The sequence below is a fragment of the Haematobia irritans genome, chromosome 1, assembly GCF_050003625.1.
Source record: "Haematobia irritans isolate KBUSLIRL chromosome 1, ASM5000362v1, whole genome shotgun sequence".
In the NCBI taxonomy this organism is placed as follows: domain Eukaryota; kingdom Metazoa; phylum Arthropoda; class Insecta; order Diptera; family Muscidae; genus Haematobia; species Haematobia irritans.
The window spans coordinates 39,123,401-39,145,901 of NC_134397.1; the positions used below are offsets into that span (position 1 = coordinate 39,123,401).

General features: G+C 30.6%; 2 protein-coding genes across 2 annotated transcripts; both read left to right on the forward strand.

Moving 5' to 3' along the window:
* Nucleotides 1-7,109: 7,109 nt before the first annotated feature.
* On the forward strand, nt 7,110-12,753 carry LOC142238226 (32 kDa beta-galactoside-binding lectin-like). Its single transcript, XM_075309822.1, has 3 exons — nt 7,110-7,305; nt 11,799-12,383; nt 12,438-12,753. Exons 1-3 carry the CDS (start codon nt 7,196-7,198, stop codon nt 12,706-12,708), a joined length of 966 nt encoding a protein of 321 aa, XP_075165937.1. The 5' UTR covers nt 7,110-7,195; the 3' UTR covers nt 12,709-12,753.
* Nucleotides 12,754-19,587: 6,834 nt separating this feature from the next.
* On the forward strand, nt 19,588-20,812 carry LOC142238237 (uncharacterized). Its single transcript, XM_075309833.1, has 3 exons — nt 19,588-19,768; nt 19,829-20,434; nt 20,494-20,812. The coding sequence occupies exons 1-3, from the start codon at nt 19,677-19,679 to the stop codon at nt 20,765-20,767; spliced, it is 972 nt and encodes a 323-aa protein (XP_075165948.1). The 5' UTR covers nt 19,588-19,676; the 3' UTR covers nt 20,768-20,812.
* The last annotated feature ends 1,689 nt before the right edge of the window (nt 20,813-22,501 follow it).

Consider the following 22,501-nt stretch of genomic DNA (forward strand, 5'->3'; position numbering starts at 1 on the left):
CGAAAGAATTCTTATTACTAACGATGAGAAACATCAGCGTTTAGTTTGAGCAGTCTAGAATGGCAATTTCATATTTAGACACATTCCATACCGCAATGTTGACCATAGGTACTTACTATTTTTGTACTTTCTTTTATTGTTACGAAAAGCAACTACAGCTATGAATGGTATATTGGGAAAGGGGAGCTCACAATTCTGATTCATGAGACATTATACACGAGGTAAGTATGAAATTAGTAGAAACTATCGGTTTTATTTCTCCTCACATTGCTCGTTATCGCGATCCTCTTTGCATCGCGATCCGAAAAGTGAAAGCTAGATTTGATCGATATCTTCTCCGCAGTGGCACAAAACTTTCTCATGAGGTGATCATATCATGTCCAGATCAAGGAACTCTGCGACAAGGTTGGGATATGTCCAGAGTGATCTGGTGGTGAGTCGGGTAGTTTTGGCTGAGCAAGCGAAAAGGTGGCGAGTGTCATGTGTTTTAGGCGGAGCACACGTCAGCTACGCTGCTTTCAATCACTGATAGATAGGAATTGAGGAGACTGCACTTGCCTGATCTTAGTTCGGCTAAAACTACCCTGGTCTGCCGAGGGAGGCCTCCCTCCTCCGGTGCTATGGGTGGTGGTCAAGCTCTGGGAACAAGATTAAGCTGGAAGCTTCCACCGCTTCATCTACAGTATCCTCATGAATCTTGTTCAAACCTGGTATGGTGGTATCTGGTATGCTGCCTCATCTAGAGACTCTCGCTGGATCTCGCGTTCTAAAAGGTGAAGATCAATTCTTACATTCCTCTGTGGTGGTTCCCTATTCACAAGATGGTGATTTGGATGGCTACGAAAGCAACCAAAGAGGTACTACTATGACAACATGTAATTGTGTCTACGCCCTGGGATGATCTTGGACCAGCGTTCTGACAAGTTTGTATCTTATTTCACTGCATTTTGCTCGTTTGGGGTGTCCACACTGGCGCTGCATAGTTTACCACTGATCGGCGAAATGCCTTATATGTGGTCAACAAAGTTTCATTGTCCATACCCCAAGTGCTGCCGGCAAGCGACTTGGGAACTGCTGAGCTTATCAGAAATTGGAGTAGCATGGGCAGATAACTTAAAAAGCAGTCGAATGTGACCCCAAGAATCCTGAAGTAATTTATAGTCGGTATTAATTCGCCATCAACTCTGACATTCAACTGCCTACGTACTTCCACCATCCATGTAGGGAATAGTGTGGCTGAGGATTTGGTGGGATATATCCTCAAGTTTCTTGTAGTGAAATAACTGATAAGATCAGCAAGATGGACGTTAATTCGATCGCATAAGTCATCAACAATGGGCCCGGATGCGATGATTATACAATCGTCCGCATCGGCGCCGCCCGGAGATGGTAGAGATTAAGGAGTCAGGAGAGCGTAGACACACACGACTGGCGACCGCACAGATAATTCAGAACTCAACGCTTGCTTCCAGCCGGTAGGGACGTGTTATTAATGTCCTCCAAGAGTCTGTCAAAGTTTATCGTAGATTAAGGCACCACGAGGACCTTCCTATGACACGGCATGGGCTGTTTGAGTCCTTTATTAATGTATGCTGAGCAAAACATTCGTCTTGCTTTGTACTTTACGGAATACATCTTGATGGTTGGCAGCTGTAAAATTCTTCTCAAGGCTGGGAAGGAGTAGTGCCTCAAGTGTCTTGGCGACTGGCGAAACTAGAATCTTTGCTTAGCTTTAGGCAATTGTAATGTTGGGGGCCGCATCAACCGCAACGGTTGATGATCGCTCCCAGCTCATATTCACCGCCCGTGATTTTAAATAAATGCTGCATATTTTCAGGGAGAATGTCTTACAGACAGAATTGAAGCCGTGGGTAGACAAACATATAGAACGCACATCATCGACATTCCCAGAGGACTGTCGACGGTTTCCACTAGAGCCAAATATAGTCTTAGAACATTTTAAGAAAATTTTACCAAAAAACTACCAAATAGAAAAATATTATTTCGCAGAAAATTATTCCTATAGAAAATTTTGTCAAAACTTTATTTCTATTGAAAACAAAATTTTGTCAAAAATTATTTTCTATAGAATATTTTCTCAAAATTTTATTTCTATAGAAAACTTTTCAAAATTGTATTTCCATAGGAAATTTTGTCAAAGCTTTATTTCTATAGAAAATGTTGACAAAATTTTATTTCTATAGAAACTTTTGTCAAAATTTTATTTCTATAGAAAATTTTGTCAAAAATTTTATTTCTGTAGAAAATTTTTTGAAAAATTTTATTTCTATAGAAAATTTTGTCAAAATTTTATTTCTATAGAAAATTTCGTCAAAATTTTATTTCTATAGAAAATTTTATCAAAATTTTATTTCTATAGAAAATTTTGTCAAAATTTTATTTCCATAGAAACTTTTGTCACAATTTTATTTCTATATAAATTTTTGTCAAAATTTTATTTCTACAGAAATTTTTGTCAAAATTTTATTTCTATAGAAAAATTTGTCAAAATTTTATTTCTATAGAAACTTTTGCCAAAATTTTATTTATATAAAAAATTTTATAGACATTTTTTTTCAAAATTTTATTTCTATATAAATATTTGTAAAAATTTTATTTCTATCGAAAATTTTGTCAAAATTTTATTTCTATGGAAAATTTTGTCAAAATTTTATTTCTATTGAAATCTTGTCAAAATTTAATTTCTATAAAAATTTTGTCAAAATTTTATTTATATGGAAAATTTTGTCAAAATATTATTTCTATAAAAAATTTTGTCAAAATTTTATTTCTATAGAAAATTTTGTAAACATTTTATTTCTATAGAATATTTTGTAAAAATTTTATTTCTATACACACAAAAAAATTTCACGAAAATTTTTCCAATTAAAATTTTAATTGAGTTTTAAAAAATATTCAATTAAAAATTTAATTGATTCAACAAATATTTTAATTGAAACAAAAATCAATCACAAAAATAATAGTATCAATTAATTTTTTAATTGGATCCATTAACTTTTTAATTGACCTTCAATTAATTTTTTAATTGATACTATAATTTCTATGATTGAAGACATTTCAATTAAAACTTAATTGGATCAATTAATTTCGTGATTGAATCAGAATTTTTTTTTTTGTGTAGAAAGTGTTGTAAAAATTTTATTTCTATAGAAAATTTTATCAAAAATGTATTTCTATGGAAAATTTTGTCAAAATTTCATTTCTATGGAAAATTTTGTCAAAATTTTATTTCTATTGAGAATATTGTCAAAATTTTATTTCTATAGAAAACATTGTCGAAGTTTTATTTCTATAGAAAATTTCGCCTACATTTATTTCTATAGAAAAATTTGTCCAAATTTTATCTCTGTAGAAAATTTTGTCCAAATTTTATTTCTACGGAAAATTTTGTCCAAATTTTATTTCTATGGAAAATTTTGTCGAAACTTTATTTTTATAGAAAATTTTGTCAAAATTTTATTTCTAGAGAAACTTCTGTCAAAATTTTATTTCTATAGAAAATTTTGTCAAAATGTTATTTCTAAAAAGATTTTGTCAAACTTTAATTTTTATAGAAAATGTTGGCAAAATTTTATTTCTATAAAATATGTTGTCAAAATTTTATTTCTATAGAAAATTTAGTCAAAATTTTATTTCTATATAAACATTTGTCAAAATTGTATTTCTATAGAACATTTTGCCAAAATTTTATTTCTATAGAAAATGTTGCCAACATTTTATTTCTAAAGAAAATTTAGTCAAAATATTATTTCTATATAAACTTTTGTCAAAATTGTATTTCTGTAGAAAATTTTGTCAAAATTTTATTTCTATAGAAAATTTTGTCATGATTTTATTTCTATAGAAAATGTTGCCAAAATTGTATTTCTATAGAAATTTTGCCAAAATTTTTTTTATTTATTTTCGTAAAATAAATTAAAAAAATGTAAAAAAATTAATAGGCACCGGATAACTCAAATAATTTGTGCCTGTTGGATTAAACCAAAATCTTATATCTATAGAAATTTTTGTAAAAATTTTATTTCTCTAGGAAATTTTGTCCAAATTTTATTTCTATAGAAAATTTTGCCAAAATTTTATTTCTACAGAAAATTTTGTCAAAATGTTATTTCTATAGAAGATTTTGTCAAAATTTTATTTCTATAGAAAATGTTGCCAAACTTTTATTTCTATAAAAAAATTTTTTTCCATAGGAAAGTTTTTTCAAAATTTTATTTTCATAGGAAATTTTGTCAAAATTTTATTTCTATAGCAAAGTTTGCCAAAATTTTTTTTTATTTATTTACAAGAAATATTTCGTAAAATAAATTAATAAAATGTAAAAAATAAGACACCGGATAACTCAAATCATTTGTGCCTGTTGGATTAAACCAAAATTTTATATCTATACAAATTTTTGTAAAAATTTTATTTCTCTAGGAAATTTTGTCCAAATTTTATTTATATAGAAAAATTTTATTATTTATATAGTTTGGATGGTCAGCTGTTTCGGAATTACCACATTCCTCATCAGCATCCTCTACTTGCAGCAAAACTATCAACCAATTATCAGAATAAATTCAACCCAATGTGAACTACACTTGAACCTTCCGACAAAAAGGTTTTTGATATTCGGCTTTGCCTAAACAAAGTTGCAAGAATTTCTCTTTTCCTCTTCTCTTTTTTATTTCTTTAGATTTCTATAGAAATTTTTGTCAACATTTTATTTCTGTAGAATTTTTGCCAAAATTTTATTTCTATAGAAAATTTTATCAAAATTTTATTTCTATAGAAAATTTTGTGAAAATTAATTGGAGAGCAATATCTCCTATAATATCTGAGTAGTCCGTTTGGTCCCGTCCGTTCGACTGACTCCTTTAAAAACGAGCCTTTCACCTTTCCATCAGACACAAATAAAAAAGTTTCTGCTTTTACACCTCACACATAGGCATAAGTAAGAAAAATTAGTAGCTAGTCTGTAACCATTTAAGTGAATTTATTACATCCTTTTCCATTGTTTCCATCATCGTGAACATAAGCTCAATGACTTTAACTAATTACACATCTATCATGGCCAGAGAAGGAAAGAAAACATCTTCACGTACCCATAATCAATTCCACCTACCATCATATTTCAAGGCCTTTGCTTGTGTTTCATAATTTCCGAGAATGATGTTCCGCCTTGGGGTCATGTGCTTTAGAATAACAAACAATTCCGATAGCCTAAAACACCCTCTTCATCCTCATAGTTCCTTCAAAATATTTGTAAAGACAGATTAATGCTAGGACACAAGTGCCAGAGCATTAAAGCAATGGAATTAAGACAGAAGCACAAAGCTAAGAGGCGATAATACCACAAAACAAATGACTTGAAATTTCTCAATATTCGAAAATGGAAACATGTCCTTAGTACCTTCCTACATCCCTTAGCCCAGTGAAGACAAGTATTTGCAGGACTTTAGTTACATTGTTGTAGTTTTCTTTAAGATAATCATCCCATTTCCTTCTTTCTCTTAGTTTGGGAGCCAATTATTGGCCTTCAAAGTGGGAAAATTTGCCAGTAAGATTTAACAAAGCTTCGATGAAAAGCTAAAAACACATGGTCCCAGGACTATCATCACCATCAACTATGAATAGCCCATACTACATTGCATTTCCTTTTACATAGCCTGTAGCCGAATCATTTGTCCTGCTAAATGAATGATGGCTCATGATGATTGGCATTAATATAGCCTGCTTACCCGGGATGACTATAATAAAGGGTGATTCTTTTGAGGTTAGGATTTTCATGCATTAGTATTTGACATTTCATCAAGAACTGCCCATGCATCCCGAAAAATGCACTGTTTGGTGTGGTTTGTACGCTGGTGGAATCATTGGACCGTATTTTTTCAAAGATGCTGTTGGACGCAACGTTACGGTGAATGGCGATCGCTATCGTTCGATGCTAACAAACTTTTTGTTGCCAAAAATGGAAGAACTGAACTTGGTTGACATGTGGTTTCAACAAGATGGCGCTACATGCCACACAGCTCGCGATTCTATGGCCATTTTGAGGGAAAACTTCGGAGAACAATTCATCTCAAGAAATGGACCGGTAAGTTGGCCACCAAGATCATGCGATTTGACGCCTTTAGACTATTTTTTGTGGGGCTACGTCAAGTCTAAAGTCTACAGAAATAAGCCAGCAACTATTCCAGCTTTGGAAGACAACATTTCCGAAGAAATTCGGGCTATTCCGGCCGAAATGCTCGAAAAAGTTGCCCAAAATTGGACTTTCCGAATGGACCACCTAAGACGCAGCCGCGGTCAACATTTAAATGAAATTATCTTCAAAAAGTAAATGTCATGGACCAATCTAACGTTTCAAATAAAGAACCGATGAGATTTTGCAAATTTTATGCGTTTTTTTTTAAAAAGAAGTTATCAAGCTCTTAACAAATCACCCTTTAGTATAACGATTTGTTTTATTTGCAATGCCATTTTGGGAGACTCTGAAATATGCCACCTCCAAATACATAATTCGCATTAGTTGAGCTTATGAATGATGTTGATGCCAACATCGATTTGTTAGTTGAACATGCAATGCCGACAAATTTTTGGATTGCGTACTTCTTCGAAAAATTGTAATCATTCATGTCTTGTTGGTTACAAGATATGGTTGTAGCATGAATCAAAAGTCTTATTAGAGCGATCAGGGAACATTATATCTTATCTATATATTAATTAGAGAATCAGAAATCATCGCCATATGACACTTTCAGTTTTGACCATAATTATAAAGCATACTTTTAGGAGTTCCCTTTTAAATTTTCAATATTCTCAAATAAACCAAGAAATCACTCTAACTGATTCTAACAAAACTCAAGAGTATTTAGAGTACATATTTCTTCCTCTTCTCTTTCGACCGGCAAAGTGCACTTCTTGCAAATATTTGCATAAACAAAGGAGATAATTTTAACTAATATGCACTACGTTTACTCGTATCCAATCTTTATTTAAAGGGGATTTTTTTGTTTTGAAAATAAACTCAAGACTCAATTCTCTTTGCCACACAAATATGATATAAAAAATAGTAGAAGACGTTATGAGTTATAAAGGCCAATCAAAGTCAAACATGATGGACGGAGTGTTGATTCAGTTCAGTATCAGTTCTTAATTCATTCGCCACAAAAAAAATATAAAAACCGAGAAAATGTGTTATATGAATCGCTTGCATCCAGTGTTTCGAGGAAATTTTGCAGAACCCTTACGTTTTGGTCATTGTTTGGAAATTTGTGGCATGGCCCAAGAGGGAGCCATTAGGTAAAAATTATAAAAAAAAACATATATATATGGCCGTAAGTTCGGCCAGGCCGAATCTTATGTACCCTCCACCATGGATTGCGTAGAAACTTCTACGGAAGACTGTCATCCACAATCGAATTACTTGGGTTGTGGTATCTTATTTAAATCGTTTTCTAAATTGTGAGTTAGTCCATACGTGGTATATATTAGACAAAACAAAAAAATGTGTAGGTAAGTCTACAAATAATTATGAATCGATATGGACTTTTGCACGGTACGTAGGGAGCCAGAATTGAAATATGGGGGCTATATACATTTTTTTAATCTGAGGGCTATATATAACTATAGACCGATATGGACCTAGTTAGGCATGGTTGTTAACGGCCATATACTAGCACAATGTACCAAATTTCAAATGACTCGGACGAAATTTGCTCGGGATCGGTTTATATGGGGGCTATATATGATTAGGGACTAATATGGACCACTTTTGACATGGTTGTTAAATATCATATACTACCACCACGTACCAAATTTCAACCAGATCGGATGAATTTTGCTTCTCCAAAAGGCACCGGAGGCCAAATCTGGGGATCGGTTTATATGGGGGCTATTTATAATTATGGACCGATTTCGACCAATTTTTTCGTGGGTGTTTGAGGCCATATATTAACACCAAGTACCAAATATCAACTGAATCAGATTAATTTTGGTCTTCCAAGAGGCTCCGGAGGTCAAATCTGGTGATCGGTTTATATGGAGGCTATATATAATTATGCACCGATGTGGATCAATTTTTGCATGGACATTAGAGACCATATACTTACACCATGTACCAAATTTCAAGCGGATCGGGTGAAATATGCTTCTCTTAGAGGCTCCGGCTGTCATTATACCTAACCTAACCCAACATATGGGATTTCGGTTTTATAACTGGAGAGAGAGAGAGAGAAAATTAGACATGGTGTCTTTGGTAATAATGCTCAGGTCCGCGCCTTGAGCACAGTCAAAATTTTAGGAAAAGTTTACCAAATAGAAAAATTTTATTTCGCAGTGTCTGTCCACATGTGATTGTTATATAAAAATATTTCTCCGGAAGAACTGTTTTGTATGTTTTTTTTTATTTCTATAGAAAATTTTGTCAAAATTTTATTTTTATAAAATTTTGTCTAAATTTAATTTCTATACAAAAGTGGGTTTTGTAAACAATTTTACTTCTATATAAAATTTTGTCAAAATTTTATTTCTATAGACAATTTTATCAAAATTTTATTTTTATAGAAAATGATGTCAAATTTTTATTAGTCTAAATTTTATTTCTATAGAAAATTTTGTCTAAATTTAATTTCTATAGAAAATTTTGTCAAAATTTTATTTCTATAGAAAATTTTGTCAAAATTTAATTTCTATAGAAAATTTTGTCAAGATTTTATTTCTATAGAAAAAATGTATTTCTTCTTATTTCTGTAGAGAAAAATTTTTTATTTCTATAGAAAATGTTGCCTAAAGTTTGTTTTTATAGAAAATTTTGTATAAATGTTATTTCTATAAAAAATTTTCAAAATTTTATTTCTACAAATAATTTTTGTCTAAAGTTTATTAAAAATTTATTTTCTATAGAAAAATTTTTCAAATTTTTATTTCTATAGAAAATGTTGTCAAAATTTTGTTTTTATAGAAAATTTTGTGTAAATTTTATTTCTGTAGAAATTTTTTCAAAATTTTATTTCTATAGAAAATTTTTTCAAAATTTTATTTCTATAGAAAATTTTGTCAAAATTTTATTTCGTTATGTTACAAAATTGTTTTTATTGTATTCGACCTGCATTTGATTTTTCCAATTATTGAATTATTGATAGAAACGATCTCGAAGACTGTGTTTTTTAATTTATGTTTTATTCAATATTTCGTCTTTTAATCGAAAGACTTCATCGGGAAAATTTTTGAAAACAACAAAAATATTACACCCACTATTGAGTAGAACCTAACGACACACTATCTGTTGTCAAAAATAAATGAAGAAACACAGACCTCGAGCTTGTTTCTATCAATAATTCATTAATTGGAAAAATTTTATTTCTATAGAAAATTTTGTCAAAATTTTATTTCTATAGAAAATTTTATCCAAATTTTATTTCTATAGAAAATTTTGTCAAAATTTTATTTCTATAGAAAATTTTGTCAAAATTTTATTTCTCTAGAAAATTTTGTCCAAATTTTATTTTTATAACAAAATTTTATATTTATAGAATATTTTGTTTAAATTTTATTTCTCTAGAAAATTTTGTTAAAATTTTATTTCTATAGAAATGTTGTCAAAATTTATTTGTATAGAAAATTTTGTCAAAATTTTATTTCTATAAGAAATATTGTCTAAAGTTTATTTCTATAGCAAATTTTGTCTAAAAATTATTTCTATAGAAAATTTTGTCAAAGCTTATTTTCTATAGGAAAAAATTTCAAATTTTTGTTTATATATATATATATATATATATATATATATATATATATATATATATATATATATATATATATATATATATATATATATATATATATATATATATATATATATATATATATATATATATATATATATATATATATATATATATATATATATATATATATAAACCGATCCCCAGATTTGACATCCGGAGCCTCTTGAAGGAGCCAAATTTATCTGATCCGGTTGAAATTTGGTACATTTCGCTAGTGTATTGCCGATAACAACCATGCCAAAATTGGTGCGTATCGAGCTATATTATCTATAGCTCCCAAATAAACCGATCCCCAATCACAGAAAAATCACGATTGCCACTCGAGCCAAAAATAATCTACCAAAAATTTTATTTCTATAGAAAATTTTGTCAACATTTTATGTCTTTAGGAAATTTTGCCAAAATATAACTTCTACACGCAAAGAAAAAAAACGTTTGGAAAACGTGTACCGAAAACGTTTTTCTTTTGTTAGAGTTTTTTGAACTGCTTCGAAAATTTTAAACTTTTATCACCAAAAAAATTCGTTTGTTATAAAATTTTTATTTTTTTAATAAAAAAAGTTATTTTTGAAACAACAACACAGTCCATTTCGTTTATATCAAACACTGTTCTTTTCTGACTTTAGGTCTTTAATAAGACACATTTTACAGTTCAAAATTTAATATAGTACAATGTAATGTTGAACATTTTTTCGGAATCTTCCGAATATATCTGGAATATATGTAAAAAAAAAACAAAAGCAAAAAAAAAACTTTGGTCGAAGCAGGGATCGAACCCACGACCCTTGGCATGAGAGTCGGACGTAGCTACCACTGCTCCACGGTGCCAAACTAAATGTTTGTTTCTGTTAAATAAACTTTGTTTATTCGGTTCGTGGGCGCCGCAAGCTATGCTATATAAATATAACTTATATGGATATTTATCTATTGATGACCATAACTGGTACATAGCTCAGTGGTTAGTGTGTTGGCTTACAAAGTGCATGGTCCGCGGTTCGATTCTCCGTCCAGGCGAAAGGTAAAAAAAATTTAAAAATTTATAAAATCGTATAATTTCTTCTACATTGTTGGTATTACAGGAAAAGGTGTTAAGAACTAAAAATCCTCGTGGATGTGAGAAAGATGTGAGGGACAAAGCAATTAGCAAGAAAATAATGTTTTTTTTTTGAGCTAGTCTTTATGAAATTGTTTTTACATCCTGGAAAAGAATAAACGTTTATCACAAAAAGTATATACTTTTCTTCCAAATACACTTCCTTACAGCGAAAAGCAAATGAGAAACGAACTTTGTTTGTCTAAAATTTCGTTTGGGAGGAAAGAATTATTTTTTTGCGTGTATACCAAATTTTATCAAATTTTTATTTCTATAGAAAATTTTGTCAAAATTTTATTTCTATAGAAAATTTTGTCAGAATTTTATGTCTATAGAAAATTTTGTCAAAATTGTATTTCTGTAGAAAATTTTGTCAAAATTTTATTTCTATAAAAAATTTTGTCAGAATTTTATGTCTATAGAAAATTTTGTCAACATGTTATTTCTATTGAAAATTTATGAAGCATTTCATAGTTGGAGAGGAATATTTTGCAAAATCTTCCAAAATTTCAAGAATTCTACCAATCTACCAGACAGTAAAAAATCTGTCATTTTTGGTAGTTTCGTGTTCATAATTGTATATAGCCCCCATATAAAACGACCCCGATATTTCAATTCTGGCTCTATAATTACCGCACAAAAGTTCATATCGGTTCGTATCTATTTCTTTCCTATATACATCAGTCAAGAAATGAATATATACGTATTTAATCAACCTTTCTTTTGTTAAATGTTAAAAAGTTTTAAGATGCCTTGCCATCGGCCGCAACCCAAGTAATTTAATTGTGGATGACCGTCTTTAGTAGAAGTTTCTACGCAATCCATGGTGGAGGGTACATAAGATTCGGCCTGGCCGAACTTAAGGCCGTATATACTTGTTTCATCATGAGTTTATATTTTTTTTAAATTTCTTTCAGATTTTCCATATCCATAGGCACCGATTATTTGACAAAAGCCAATAATGCTGAAATTGATTTGCATATGATTGTGAATTTACAATCCGATCAAATTACCTTTAGCAAATACATCAACAACGAATGGAGCAATGAAGAATTTCGAAACTACGAAACTATAGAACTTTTTCGTGAATTCAAAATCTATATGGTAATGGCTGATGGAAAATTTCACATAAGTATCAATGGTCATGAAGTCACATCATTTCCCTATGGTTTACGATTATCTCTACTCAAATGTGTGGAAATATCGGGAGATTTGGAGTACATAAGACAAATGGATCATCGTAAATATTTCCCTTGCACCTGGCCACCTATACAAGTATTGGAAGATCGTTTACATTTTAGTGGTGATGTTCCCATGGCCTTTGAACCAGGTCATGTTATGGTCATTTCAAGCCAACTGTCTGGTAATGATAATGGTCGCTTTATAATACATTTACGTGATGTCTATGACATGGATAGACAAGAGTTTCATATGAGTATAAGATTTGATACGCAACGTGTGATAAGGACTTCAAAAACCATTCGAGATGAAGAACATTATGAGTAAGTAGAAAAAATAAACAAAGATCTCCTATAACCTTTTTTTTTAATTTCCAGTTTCGATGTCGAAGATACTGATGGAGACTTCCCCTTTGAGTACTTTCAGAAGCCTTTTAAGCTTGCCTTTGCCCTCCTAGAAAATGAAATAAAAATTGCCAAAGATGGTTTATTCTTTTGCCATTTTCCATTTAGGACTCCTAGTGTTCTACCATTTATTGGAGGATTAAAAATTTTTGGAATCGATGGAGTTCAAGTGAAAGTCCATGAACTAGAACATATCAAAATGGATCCTCCCTGTGGAGGTTTTGAATATCATTGCAAGTTATAGCATCATAAATACAACCAATAAAGGAATAATTCTAAGCATTAATAATTGATTTAGGGAGTCATTTATCGCTAGAATTAATTAGCTTACAAGAAAATAGACTGCATTGAAATAAACTGAAAATGTCAAGGTCTTAGGCAATATTACTGTTGAGCATTTCTAAAAATGGCGTAAACAGAGTCTCTCACATTAGTGGGATTTTTCCAATTTCGATCGAAATAAACCCAAAAATCATTTAATCTCAACTGGATCGAAAATAAACCCTTGAAATGAACAGTTCAGAGGTGAACCCATAGACAATTTTCTTTGCATATTTTCACCAAAAAAAAAATATTTCCTATTAAACAGTTAAAAACGTATTTTTATTTCTATAGATTTTTTTTCAAAATTTTATTTCTATAGAAAATTTTGTCAAATTTTTGTTTCTAGAGAAAATTTTGTCAAAATTTTATTTCTATAGAAAATTTTGTAAAATTGTATTTATATAGAAAATTTTTTCAAGATTTTATTTCTATAGAAAATTTTGTCAACATTTTATTAAAAATTGTATTAAAATATCTATAGAAAATTTTGTCAACATTTTATTAAAAATTGTATTAAAATATCTATAGAAATAAAATTTTGACAAAATTTTCTATAGAAATAAAATTTTGACAAAATTTTCTATAGAAATAAAATTTTGACAAAATTTTCTATAGAAATAAAATTTTGACAAAATATTCTATAGAAATAAAATTTTGACAAAATTTTCTATAGAAATAAAATTTTGACAAAATTGTCAATAGAATTAAAATTTTGACAAAATTTGCTATAGAAATAAAGTTTTGAAAAAATTATCTATAGAAATAGAATTTTGACAAAATTTTGACAAAATTTTCTATAGAATTAAAATTTTGACAACATTTTCTATAGAAATAAAATTTTGGTAGATTATTTTTGGCTCGAGTGTCAAACATGATTTGAACTGATATGGACCAATTTTTGTGTGATTGGGGATCGGCTATATATAACTATAGACCCATATGGACCAATTTTTGCATGGTTGTTAGAGACCATATAATAACACCGCGTACCAAATTTCAAGAGGTTCCGGAGGTCAAATCTGGGGATGGATTTATATGGGGGCTATATATAATTATGGACCGATATGGACCGATTTTTGCATGGTTGTTAGAGACCATATACTAACACCACGTACCAAATTTCAACCGGATCGGATGAAAGGAGGTCCCTTGTCATTGAGCTTAACATGGAATCGGGCAGCACTCAGTGATAAGAGAGAAGTTCACCACTGTGGTATCACAATGGACTGAATATTCTAAGTGAGCCTGATACATCGGGCTGCCACATAACCTAACCTATATACTAACACCAAGTACCAAATTTCAACCGGATCGGATGAATTTTGCTCCTCTAAGAGGCTCCGGAGGTCAAATCTGGGAATCGGTTTATATGGGGCCTTTATATAATTATGGACCGATATGGACCAATTTTTGCATGGTTGTGAGATACCATATACTAACACCAAGTACCAAATTTCAACCGAATCGGATAAATTTTGCTCCTCCAAGAGGTTCCGGAGGTCAAATCTGGGGATCGATTTAAATGGGGGCTATATGTAATTATGGACCGATATGGGCCAATTTTGGCATGGTTATTAGCGGCCATATACTAACACCACGTTCCAAATTTCAACGGGATCGGATGAATTTTGCTCCTCCAAGAGGCTGCGGAGATCAAATCTGGGGATCGGTTTATATGGCGGCTATATATAATTATGGACCGATATGGTTCAATTTTTCCATGGTTATTAGAGACCATATACTAACACCAAGTACTAAATTTCAGCTGGATCGGATGAAATTTGCTTCTCTTAGAGGATCCGCAAACCAAATCTGGGGATCGGTTTATATGGGGGCTATATATAATTATGGACCGATATGGACCAATTTTTGCATGGTTGTGAGATACCATATACTAACACCAAGTACCAAATATCAACCGGATTGGATGAAATTTGCTCCTCCTAGTGGCTTCGAAGGTCAAATCTGGTGATCGGTTTATATGGGGGCTATGTATAATTATGGACCTATATAGACCAATTTTAGCATGAATGTTAGAGACGATATATTAACACCATGTACCAAGTTTCAACCGGCTCGGATGAAATTTGCTCCTCTAAGAGGATCCGCAAGCAAAATCTGGGGATAGGTTTATATGGGGTCGATATATAATTATGGACCGATATGGACCAATTTTTGCATAGTTATTAGAGACCATATACTAACACCACGTACCAAATTTCAACCGAATCGGATGAATTTCACGCCATGTTGAAATCATACATCCCACAAAAAAAGAGATATTCTTCTGATTCACGTATGGATAAATACTGCCTCCTGTCACATTCCTTTAAATTACTTTGTAAACTTTTAATAAATGAATTTCATTATGCGTTTTTTTATTGTTTTTTATTGATTAGGGGAATTTTCTGAAGTTTTGCATAAAAGTCGCTCTGATAATGCCATAAACTTGGACGCTGGTTTGTAGCGACCAAATGACTTGGGTATTGTTTGCACATTCACTAAAATAAATGCCGGTAATATCGCACCCCGTAATGCTTTACCTCTTCATCAGTAAACCGCAGAATATCTAAGTAAAACGTATGCTTGAATGAGTCAAGATTGTGTGATATTTACTTTTTACCCAATAATAGGGATGCCAAATTAATAATACGTGATGAATCTACCTCAACTTGAAATAATTGCATAACGGAAACTCCCTTATTTATTTCTATCGAAACTTTTGTCAAAAATTTACTTCTATAGAAAATTTTGTCAAAATTTTATATCTATAAAAAATTTTGTCAAAATTTTTGTTTCGTCAAACCCTTTATCAAACCCTTTTTCGGGAGGTTCAAGTGTAGTTCACTTTGGGTTGAGTGAATTACCCGAATTTATTCTGATAATTGGTTGATAGTTTTGCTGCAAGTAGAGGATGCTGATGAGGAATGTGGTAATTCCGAAACAGCTGTACATCCAACCATCTTGCAGTCTATAGGGCTTTGCCCAAATAAATTTGACAAGCATACTTTTCCTCTGTTGGTTAAGCTACACTTGTAGTTTAGTCAATGCATGGCTTTAAGCTGAGATCAAAAACAACAATAACGATTGAAGAGAAGCCAACAATAACAAACAAAAAAAAATTATTTCTATAAAAAATTTTCTCAAAATTTTATTTCTATAAAAATTTTCTCAAAATTTTATTTGTATTGAAAATTGTGTCAAAATTTTATTTCTACAGAAAATTTTGTCAAAATTTTATTTCTATAGAAAATGTTGCCAAATTTTTATACCCTGCGCCACAATGTGGAACAGGGTACACAGAAAAAAATATCATCAAAATATTTCCAATTAAAAAGTTAATTGAAGTTGAAAATTTTTTCAATTAATAAATTAATTGATACAATTAACTTTTTAATCATGATAGAGACATTAAGTTAATTAAGTCAATGATTGAAAATTTTAAAATTTTTAATTAAAAAATTAATTGATACAATTAACTTTTTAATCAAATTCGGAAGACTAAGTCAGTTAAAAAAGTGATGAACATTTTTTTAAATTTTTAATTAAAATTTTTTTTTCAAACAATCAATTGTTAATCCATATAAAAATTCTAAGCCAATTCAAAATGTAATTGAAAATAGTTCCCTTTTTTAATTAATAAATTAATTGATTTTTGCAATCAACATCAATTAAATTTTTAATTGAATCAATTAAAAAATTAATTGAAATTTGGCAATGAAATCAATTATTTTTTTAATCAATAATTTTTTCTATGCCCAATTAAAACTATGATTGATACTATCATTTTCGTGATTGAAGACATTTCAATTAAAAAATTAATTGGATCAATTAATTTCGTGATTGAATCAGAAAAAATTTTTTTTGTGTGTATTATAAGTTAATGCATATGTTTGCAACACCCAGAAGGAGACGAGATATACACATGGTGTCTTTGGCAAAAATGCTCAGGGTGGGCTCCTGAGTCGATATAGCCATGTCCGTCTGTCCGTGAACACATTTTTGTAATCAAAGTCTAGGTCGCAGTTTTAGTCCAATCAACTTCAAATTTGGCTCAAGTATGTGTTTTGGATCAGAATAGAACCATATTGATTTTGGAAGAAATCGGTTCAGATTTAGATATAGCTCCCATATATATATTTCGCCCGATATGGACTTATATGGCCCCAGAAGCCAGAGTTTTACCCTAATTTGCTTAAAATTTTGCACAAGAAATACAATTAGTACTATAGTCAAGTGTGCCAAATTTTATTGAAATCGGTTCAGAAGCCAGAGTTTTACCCAAATTTGGTTGAAATTTTGCACTAGGGGTACAATTAGTAGTATAGTCAAGTGTGCCAAATTTTATTGAAATGGGTTCAGATTTAGATATAGCTCACATATATATCGTTCGCCCGATTTACACTCATATGACCACAGTGGCCAATCTTTTACTCCGATTTAATTGAAATTGTGCACAGGGAGTAGAATTAGCATTGTAGCTATGCGTGCCAAATTTTATTGAAATCGGTTCAGATTTAGATATAGCTCCCATATATATATTTCGCCCGATATGGACTAATACGGTCCCAGAAGCCAGAGTTTTACCCAAATTTGGTTGAAATTTTGCACTAGGAGTACAATTAGTAGTGTAGTCAAGTGTGCCAAATTTTATTGAAATCGGTTCAGATTTAGATATAGATCACATATATATCGTTCACCCGATTTACACCCATATGACCACAGAGGCCAATTTTTTGCTCCGATTTAGTTGACATTTTGCACAGGGAGTAGAATTAGCTTTGTAGCTATGCGTGCCAAATTTGGTTGAAATCGGTTCAGATTTAGATATTGCTCCCATATATATGTTTTTCTGATTTCGACAAAAATGGTCAAAATACCAAAATTTTCCTTGTAAAATCGTCACTGCTTAGTCGAAAAGTTGTAAAAATGACTCTAATTTTCATAAACTTCGAATACATATATATCGAGCGATAAATCTTAAATAAACTTTTGCGAAGTTTTCTTAAAATTGCTTCAGATTTAAATGTTTCCCATATTTTTTTACTAACATTGTGTTCCACCCTAGTGCATTAGCCGACTTAAATTTTGAGTCTATAGATTTTGTAGAAGTCTATCAAATTCTGTCCAGATCGAGTGATATTTAAATGTATGTATTTGGGACAAACCTTTATATATAGCCCCCAACACATTTGACGGATGTGATATGGTATCGAAAATTTAGATCTACAAAGTGGTGCAGGGTATAATATAGTCGGCCCGCCCGACTTTAGACTTTCCTTACTTGTTTTTTTTTTCTATAGAAAACTTTGTCAACATTTTATTTCTTTAAAAAAATTTTCTCAAAATTTAATTTCTATAAAAAATTTTCTCAAAATTTTATTTGTATAGAAAATTGTGTCAAAATTTTATTTCTACAGAAAATTTTGTCAAAACTTAATTTCTGTAGAAAATTTTGTCAAAGTTTTATTTCTATAGAAAATTTTGTCAAAATTTTATTTATATTAAAAATTTTATCAAAATTTTATTTGTATAGAAAATTGTGTCAAAATTTTATTTCTATGGAAAATTTTGTCAACATTTTATTTCTATTGAAAATTTTGTTAAAATTTTATTTCTATAAAAAATTATCTCAAAATTTTATTTCTATAAAAAATTTTCTCAAAATTTTATTTCTATAAAAAATTTTCTCAAAATTTTAGTTATATAAAAAATTTTGTCAAAATTTTATTTATATCAAAAATTTTATCAAAATTTTATTTTAAAAAATTTTGTTAAAATTTTATTTATATCAAAAATTTTATCAAAATTTTATTTGTATAGAAAATTGTGTCAAAATTTTATTTCTACGGAAAATTTTGTCAAAATTTTATTTCTATAGAAAATTTTGTTAAAATTTTATTTCTATAGAAAATTTAGTCAAAATTTTTTTCTATAGAAAGTTTTGTCAAAATTTTATTTCAATCTCATATGGCATTCCTATACTTAGATTATATGGATATCCAGATCCACTTGAGTAATGATTAACAATCTAAGCATTGGAGATGTAAAGCTCTTCAATTTTCCAAAATTTTCATATCAATAAATTCCGAATCTCACGATTTTCAAAAATCCCACTCGAGATGGCATTCCTATTCTCAATTTAACCACCATTACTAAGTTATGAGCGAAGTACTGATCGAGCAATGTATCCAGAAGTAGTGCTCGAACATTGTATCAAACCAGCGAAAATGTAAACATTTTCATAAAACTAAATCTCTAATCCTACGATTTTCGAAAATCCCAGTCGTGATGGCATCCCTAATCCCAACTTAACCACCATTAATATATTATAAGAGAAGTAATGCTCGAGCAATGTATCCAGAAGTAGTGATCGAACAGCGGAAATGAAAAAATTTGCATATCAAATAATCCCCAATCCCAAGATTTTCAAAAATCCCTCTCGCTATATTTAACGACTCAAAATCACTAACTTGTGCCCAAAATACCAAGCCAACATTGGTAAATATTAAATGTTCGTCTTATGAAAATCAATAAAACTCCCAAAATGTCAAAGGCCATGAATCTTGTTTCCTTAAATCTCTATCCCACTTGGCAATCCTACTCTTAGCTTATATGGATATCCATAGCGGTTTGTGAAATGATTACTGAATGCACTATCTTAAATGTTAAGTCAATAAATTTTTTTTTACAATATATCCCGAATACCACGATTTGTAAAAATGTCACTCCGTATGGCATCCCTATTCCCAATTTAACCATCCACCATTACTAAGTTAAAAGAGAAGTAATGCTCGAACAATTTATTCACCCAAGATTAAAAAAGTATTTGTAGTCCATGAGAACATTGCCAGCGGAACGGATGACGGAAGATTTTATAAAACGGCAATGTCTACGGTATTTCAAGGTAAATTTTTAGAGAATTTAAAATTTGGACATTTATTAGAAATTGGCACCAAAGCTACAGAGAATGGATCATGGTAAGTATATACGATTTTTTTGTGGGTATATCATAACACTCTAAATTTTTACCTACCTAGGTTCAATATATCTCTGGCAACGGCCAAATTCAATGAAGGTGATTTTGTTGATATTGGATTACGAGTATCCGTTTATTTGAAGGAAAATCTCATTGTTTTCAAGAGGCAAAAACATGGTGAATGGCTGAAACCAATGAGTCAGGAATTCCCCACCAACATATTTCGTAAACAATTCAAGATTATTTTTGTTATGGATGAAAAATGCTTCCATATAGCGATTAATGACATTAAACTCATTACAGTCGATTATATTTTCGATATTGAAAAGTTAACGATTGTTAAAATCACTGGAGATTTATTCGCCATCAAGCTAATGAATCATCGAAAATATTTCCCAATACCTTGGCCACCGGTACAATATTTTGATGATCGTTTAAACTTTAGTCATGATGTACCGGGTAGTTTTAGGCCAGGTCATATAATGGTCATTACCATGAAGCTTTGGGGTAAGCTAAAGGGGCGATTTCATATGCATTTTCGTAATGCCAAAAATTGTAAACGTCAAGAGGTCCATATTAGTGTACGTTTTGATAGTAAGACCATTGTAAGAACCTCTAAACTTCCTGCTATAGATGTCATTGGTGATGAAAGTGTAGAAAAAATGGAGTAAGTAAATGTTTCTGAATTGCCCTCTTACCTAGGTGATTATTTGCGATTACTTACAGATATGGCCCAGAAGAATGTGATGGCATATTTCCCTTTGATATATTTCCCATGACTTTTAAATTTGCCTTTGGTTTTACCGAAAATTCTTTGAGATTAGCCAAAGATGGTGTACATTTATTTGACTTTCGATTTAGGACCCCAAAAGTTTTACCCGATCTTGCGGGTATAACCATACTTGGTCTACAGGGTATGATCGTTAATGTAAGGTATATAGATCATATCCAAGGGGAAGATCCTCTATGTCAGGAATATGAAAGATACTCAGAGATGTAAGCTGCAATGATAAATGAAGAGAGAAAGCTACACTGAAAACAAAAAGATATTCATTTTATTTTTCTAAAATCGCCGGACAAAAAACGAGTCTGATCTGAGTGATAGCCATTTACGAGATAAGTTTTGAGATTTGCTATGAACTGCAAATTAACTTTATATCGACGATTGAAGTCTTTGTGTTGCTGGGAGCAACATTACGCTGAGAATTTCAAAAAAATAACATCAAAAGTGTCACTTGAAATAAAAGGTGGCACAAAAAGTGGCACACTTTTGTTATGAAGAAAAAAAATATTAAGTGGATTTTAAAATTCTTGTCCGGGAAATTTTAAAGTCCACCATAGGATGGGATATAGCAACTTTGTCATTATGTTTGTAATACTTCGAAATATTGGTCTCAGACCCCATAAAATTTGTATATTCTGAAGTCAAAACAAGTTTATTTGAATCCAAAGATTTTGTGCTTCCCTTTAGGATTTTGGTATTCGTTCCGAGCCAAAGATTTGGCATCTTTATGATAAAGGCATTTTTTAGGTACCTCTACAGCTTTAAATCTAGGATGAATAAACTTAACATTAGGGTAGGTTAACAGATCTCAATCATCGATTTTTCATTCTCTTTTTATGACAGATACTTCAGATACTTCAAAGTAAAAAGGGAAACACCTTAATTAAAAAAAAAAAAAAACAAGTATATACGGCCAGGCCGAAACTTATGTACCCTCCACCATGGATTGCGTAGAAACTTCTACTGAAGACTGTCATCCACAATTGAATTACTTGGGTTGCGGTAACACTTGCCTACTGGAAATTTCCAGATAATTAATCTTTATAATTTACATCTTTGCTTTCTACTCAATTATTCTAGGGCGCCCTCTTTGCCGAAACTCCAAATTAATTTACTGTTCTAAATTGGTTACAAATGTAAAGTTGTAGTGTAGATACGCACCTTATTATAGGCATTACTTATCGTCACATTACTTCATCGTCACCCTGTTTGAAAGTATAGTCAAGACAATAACAATCAGTATAGGAATTTTAATATAATCGTAATCACCCAGTTTGAGAATCACAAATTCAACAGGGTAAACACAAATATATAAATTCCTATAAAAAAACCTACGAGTACAATAGCCGTGTTTATGTAAAAATATGCAATAGAAAGACCACGGAGAACAAACCCAATCAATAATATCAAAATAAATTTTAAGTTAATATCTTAAGTTTCAAGATACACACGAACGGCATAATATTGTTAATTGTAGTTTTAACAATGGTAACAATAGCAAATAATGCACTGAAAAAATTGGGGTTTCAGTCACGGTTGGAAGCACGGAACCATAGTTAGTTGAATTCTACACAAAATGGTAGATTTTTTATTGTTTGCTAGATTAGTAGAATTCTTGATGGTTTTGTTAATCTTCCAAACAATTTCTCTCCAACTAAGAGGTACTTTATAAACTTTCTATCGAAATAAAATTTTGACAAAATTTTCTACAGAAATAAAATTTTGACCAAATTTTCTATAGAAATAAAAAGTTGGCAGAATTTTCTATAGAAGTAAAATTTTGACAAAATTTTCTATAGAACTAAAATTTTGACAAAATTTGCTATAGAAATAATATTTTGATAAAATTGTCTATAGAATTAAAATTTTGACAAAATGTTCTACAGAAATAAAATTTTGACCAAATTTTCTATAGAAATAAAATTTTGACAAAATTTTCTATAGAAATAA